A 5,995-nucleotide genomic window follows, 5' to 3' on the forward strand; every position below is an offset into this window, starting at 1 on the left:
TTAAATTTCTAATTATTAAATTATATACTAGAATTGTGGAAATCAAGTGTTGACACTCATTTTTGAATTTTATTCTACTGGTGTAGACTCACAATTGAGTCCTTGAGGAGGCACGCATCGCTGGTAAATAGCTCTCCCATTTCCTATAAAAGTGCTGTAAATTGGATACTTGGATAGTCTTCAGTTGGTTGGTAGCATCCGTTCGAATATTATCTCATGTTTCAAAATAACATCTAATCAGATGAGTTTCCAATTTAAGGTAAAAGGAAAAAGTGAGGAGGACTGTTTTTAAGTCAGTAAGCAGGCTAAGGATAATCAGCATTGTTTTCATTGACCAGAAGCTCGTTTATTGAAATTGCTGTGTCAATGTTCCTTCTCTAATTTTTTAGTCAAAATCTGATAAACGGGGGTGTATGGGACAAAACTCTTTTCGGATCATTCTGACCGTTAACCAACGATTTGAACAGAAAAGTGTTTTTGACATTTCCAACAGTTTTGCAGTTGAAGGCATTCTGCTGCGTGGTTCATCTTCTATCTTCACTCTTCTTTCTCAAGAGACATTTAACAGAAATACCTCTGTACTTTAGCTAAAGTTGTATTTTGACGTGTTTTCTTTAAATTTTCAACTTTTGGTTTCTGACTTTATAAAGAGATCAAGCTTCTTCTCGTTCCACATATGCTTGTACACAACATCTGTAATATCTAGTTAATTTACTAACTTACTCATCCCCGACCTTCTCTAAAATAGGTTTCTTTTTGCTTTCACTAACTTTCTTCCACTTTTTCTAATTCATCTCCATAAATCCTTTTGTCTGTGTCTGTTATTTTTTCTGTTGTTTGGCTTAAAGGGATTTATTGGATCTAGTGGATCGCAGCCTGTGTTGTATACCTCCTGTTCTTAATCTATCTTCAATTATGCGTTCCTGTATATAAGACAAAGTAGCGATTTCCTTCTATTATTTTTGCAATCGTTATAACTTTTTTATCTATGGTTACTATTATTGCTATTTTCCACTCCGCTGGAATTGTTTGTATATTCCATGCTGCTAGTAATATTCTGTGTAATAACCCTTATTTCCTGAGTACTCCAACATTTTCTCTATTTTAGATTTTTTTTCGTCTTCATTACCTCGCTCTTTTTTATTTCTGGTCTCTCTTTTGTTGAGCCTGTTCCTGGTCATATCTTCTCTTTCTGATCGTTTTTGTGCCTATCTTCTTCTGCGCCCATTATTTTTTTAAACTTTTACAAATATTCCACGATTGTTTAAATGAAAAGAAAATAGGTAATTTCTAGTGTACAAAAACAAATGAAATAACCAGTAATCATCATCATCATAACGTCAGGTAATGAATGTAACTGAAACCAGAAGCTTCACAGCATACCCTCACAGTGTTGCTATTTAAATTTTGAGATATGGCAACACTGATGTGAATATATTAAATCTGACATTGCCACCATAAAGTTCGACATTTTTAATGTTGAACGTACTCAAAACGTGTTGTCATATTATAGTATCTATTTGAGTTGTTTAGAGATACTTAAAATATTCATCTTGGTCAAAAAATAGCATTAAGTCGCAAACATTTTCGTGCGATTATTTTCTATGACTTTCGACGTAGATTAAGCCAACAGAAGAACTCGCTTCGATTTTTGGTAATGAAACACCATCTTGAGTTACCGTGTTTAGCTGGTTTTCCGAATTCAATTTTGGTCACATTCACTACAGGATGAAGGTCGTCCAAAATCGACTGTTGTGCCAGAAAACATCGAAGCTGTGCGTAAAATTATATTGCAGGATCGTCATGTGATATACCGTGAGATTGAAGTGTACTTGGTTACTAGTTCCATTCGCATACATTCAATATTGCATGAAAATTTGGCTGTCAAAAAGATTTGTTTGCGTTGGATACCGCATAATTTGGTTAGGTTTGTGTCGATTGTTACAACGAAATCAATGAATCGGAGTGCTCCAAAAGACGTCTATGAGATCGTGATAGGCGACGAATCATGGATCTATACGTATGAACCCTGGACAGAGCAACGTAGAATGGTCAATTCTAGATGGTACACCAGCATTTCTTTGCCAGTATTCGAACAAATCGAGGAAATCAATCGCAGAAGACCACGGCAATACAAGCTCCCACACATCAGTTCGAACAAAAACGTTTTTGAACAGTCATCACATCAATTCGATGCATCATCCGCCGTACAGTCCTTGTTTGGCACTCAATGATTTCTTCTTATTCACGCAGAATAAAAATAAATAGCGTGGTCAACGTTTTTCTATACCTAAAGAAGCGGTTGATGCGTTCAAATCATATGTTTGTTTTTATTATAAACTTAAGTAGCAACTCTTGTATATTCCTTAAATAAATAGTATTATTGATGAAGTTAGTTATAGTGCCTATCACTTTTCCAAAATCAATGTTTTCAAAGTTGACTGAAGACAAGCAAACAAGTTTTTAATAGGTTGAATTAAATTGAGAACGCTCATAATTGTAGCAGAAAGTAGATTAAACTAGGGATTAAATTGGGCAATAAAAAGATCATTGAACTTCACTTAGAGATGCCATGACACTTTTCGAATGGATTTGCGGAATAGTTCAGCTCCGCTACAACAAAACGTCAAATGATGGAAAAGTATTGACACAAATCTTAGGTTATAACGTCATAAGAATGTCAAACACAATAATACTCTTTCAATTTGATTATGTTGAAAAATGTTCATGTTCATGATGAAATTCAAAAATTTTCAGAATACTACGATGAATATATAAATGAAAAATTTAACGGAGATAATATTGAATATTTTAATGCTCAAGCATATAACAATAATACCAAAACCACCGATCAAACTGATGAGCTTCCTCTACTAGAAGAACTGGAAATTTATCCTGAAGTTATCCTTAAACGAACAATTGAAATTTTGAATCCCAAAAATTTATTACCCGAGCAATCTATTGAATTCATAAACGAATCTGATTTAGTAGGACCCATTTTATTTTGTCTGATTCTGGCTACAGCATTATTTCTCTCGCATAAAAATCTACATTTCAATTTCGTTTATAGCTTTTTAATGATCTCTTGTACGATGACGTTCTTATTATTTAATTTAATGACACCGTCCAATCGATTTATAAATTTTAGAACTGTAGCCAGCGTTTTGGGATATTGCTTGATACCGCTGGTATGTCTTTCGATCATAAGCATTTTTTACGAATTAAAAAGTTTTTTTGGATCAATATTGATCAGCTTTTGCGTTATTTGGTCCAGTTTGGCAGCTTCTCGCATATTTGTTCTCATAATTGGAGATAAAAATCAACAACCACTTATTGCTTACCCTTGTTTTATGGCGTATAGTGTCATTACTTTGTTAATATTATTTTGAATAAACATTTTGTAAATTAGTATTAATTTCTTTACGACATGAAATCATTTCCATGAACATAGGATGGTGCAAAAGTAGTTAAATGAATAATTTAAAATAGACAATTGAAACTTACAATACTGATGAAGTATATCTTGAAATTTGAATAGTGATGTTTTTTTATAGGGTGGTCAAATATTAAAGGTAATGTTCAAACATCAATAACTATACTACTTCAAATGCAATACGATGTGTCTTTTCAATTATTGAGGTAGAGGTAAAAAGAAGTACCTTATGTTGGAGAAAAAATGAAAAAGTGTCCAATTGTAAACGATATGTAATAGTTTAAGAAGTGGTTTGAAAGTTTAATGACTATAAATCTTCAAATATCTTTACGATCACCAGAAGCTACATCTTTGAGTAGAGAATTATGGTTTAACAGAGCTAAAGATAAGATAAAGATAAAAATAGGAATTCACTGCTTCGCACATATTGAACGTTGATGGAACGGGTGTCACGACGGTACAGAAGCATAAAACAATAATCGCTGCCGTGGTCGATGACATCTGCCACAAGAGGAACACATGTAATCCTTGCATGTGCCATAAATGCTGCTGGAAATTCAGTTCCGCCGATGTTCGTGTTTCCTAGAATAAGATACACGGATGTTTTTCTCCGTGCTGGACTTTTACATGCGTTTGGAGCAGGTAATTCCTCGGGGTGGATGACGGAGGTAACATTTTTATGGATCCTTTCAATCAAAATTTCAGTTCTTCCGCTGAATAGCGCGTTCTCTTCCTCCTGGATAACCTTAACTCTTATGTATATTTTCACGGCGTTGATAAAGTTGAAGTTAACAATATAATATTGTTGTAATTTCCACCGCACTGCTCTCACAATTGACAACCCTTAGATGTAGGAGTTCATGGTCCTTTTAAAAACCATCCTAATCGAGTACAGACATCCTGGATATATATGGATATATGAGTTTCGGTGGTGAAAGAAAGTTGTATATTTCGTTATGTGGGAAGCATGAATCTACTTTGAATGTTCATCGTCACAATCTAAATTAACTATAACTGGAGATCACCACTTCTTATCTGAAGTAGAATGTTGTAAATTTTATAGTTAAGTATAGTGATTATTGACATCGGCAGTTATTTTATCTTATTTTAAATCAACATAGCAGAATTCTTGATTGTTTGTGTCCATTGCCAAAAGCAACTTAAAAAAGCGGTAAAAGGAGCGTGAAGTCGAAAGATTCAACAACCACACCCTACGAGGCAGTACTTGATAAGAATTTGTAGGAAAAAATAAATAAACTGTTATAAAAGACTTGAACAAAAAATCAAAAATCAAAAATAAAGCCAAGTAGGAAAAGCAAATTTATCTCAAAAATGGAAATGAAAGAAAGAAAAATTAGTGGAATATGTCCTTCGTGCAATTAAGTGTAATATGAACCCCCAAAAACAGACCCGAGACTGTGTAAAACCTATAAAAAATAGTTTCATGAAATTTTTTCCGCATATGAAGGATTGTATGATTATTTTTGCGATTTGTGCCCGAAAAGGGGTTGATTGCGTACTCTTAGGTTAACTTCGTACACTTGGATAACACACTGCGTACTCTTGAGGGGCATAAGATCTAAAAGGACGCATTTTTTTTATTTTTCGTTAACCATAATAGGAAATCGTTAAGTTTGTTTTCGTTTTTGTATTCTTATATATTTGTCACTTGAATAAATTTTTATTATCGATAAGTGATTGAGTATATCTAATTTGTAGCCAAGGAAAAATTATGTGAGTATTCTTAGGCGACTTAACGCGATTAAAGTCAAGCGTGTAATTACCTAATATTTCTCGTACTTACTCATTTTTATTTTTAATATTAATTTACCTTCTGCTACTATAATCGACATCCTCCTGTATAAATGTATATAAAGTCGAAGAATATAGCGTGTTCTCCAAAAGATCATACATATTTATACGTGATCCTAACCTGTAATAATAGTCGTCTGAGTCTCGCTGATAATCTCCGCGTTTAAACAGCTTTTCTATTGGTCGACGAGCTGATTTCGGGGTGGAGCATCTACATTTTTATGCATTAATTTTAATTCCATCGTTTCTTACATAAAAGTTAAGGATATGCTACTAATTGATGGTTATTTGAAGAATTATGCGTTGTTTGTTGCTTAATACATCCGTTTATGACATAAACATCTTTCGAACCCCATCCAGAAGCTGAAATTATTAAACTATAATAGACAATTTAAAGGTTTACCGACACCTTCATACATGGAAAACACTTTATACATACTAATCTTATATAGAGGAAAGAATCGATTGTTTTTAATGGACGAATATGAAAGATCTATGCTTAAGCGATTTTAAAAATTGTTTGTCACTTATATCACTTAATCTATGTAATATTCTACCACGTTTTTAAACAAGGAGTGATTTGAATTTAAGTTATATATACATTCCTGATTGGTCAAATCGCAGCCGGAAAATTTTATAAATTGTAAACAAATAGTGGGTAATTATACACTTTCGCGGTCACCTGATTTTTTGGCTCTAGAAAATCGAAAAATGGATGAATTTTAATGATCTTGGTCTCAAAATGTTCCA

General features: G+C 33.2%; 1 protein-coding gene across 1 annotated transcript; it reads left to right on the top strand.

Annotated features, from left to right (window-relative positions):
* Positions 1-2,693: 2,693 nt before the first annotated feature.
* On the top strand, positions 2,694-3,411 carry LOC130892725 (protein YIPF7-like). The gene has a single exon (XM_057798292.1). The coding sequence runs from the start codon at positions 2,712-2,714 to the stop codon at positions 3,387-3,389; it is 678 nt and encodes a 225-aa protein (XP_057654275.1). The 5' UTR covers positions 2,694-2,711; the 3' UTR covers positions 3,390-3,411.
* Positions 3,412-5,995: the final 2,584 nt, after the last annotated feature.

The sequence above is a fragment of the Diorhabda carinulata genome, chromosome 4 (genome assembly GCF_026250575.1).
Source record: "Diorhabda carinulata isolate Delta chromosome 4, icDioCari1.1, whole genome shotgun sequence".
Classification (NCBI taxonomy): Eukaryota; Metazoa; Arthropoda; class Insecta; order Coleoptera; family Chrysomelidae; genus Diorhabda; species Diorhabda carinulata.

Excerpts from the sequence above, each read along its gene's own strand:
- LOC130892725 (XM_057798292.1), top strand. The coding sequence starts at position 2,712 with ATGTTGAAAAATGTTCATGTTCATGATGAAATTCAAAAATTTTCAGAA.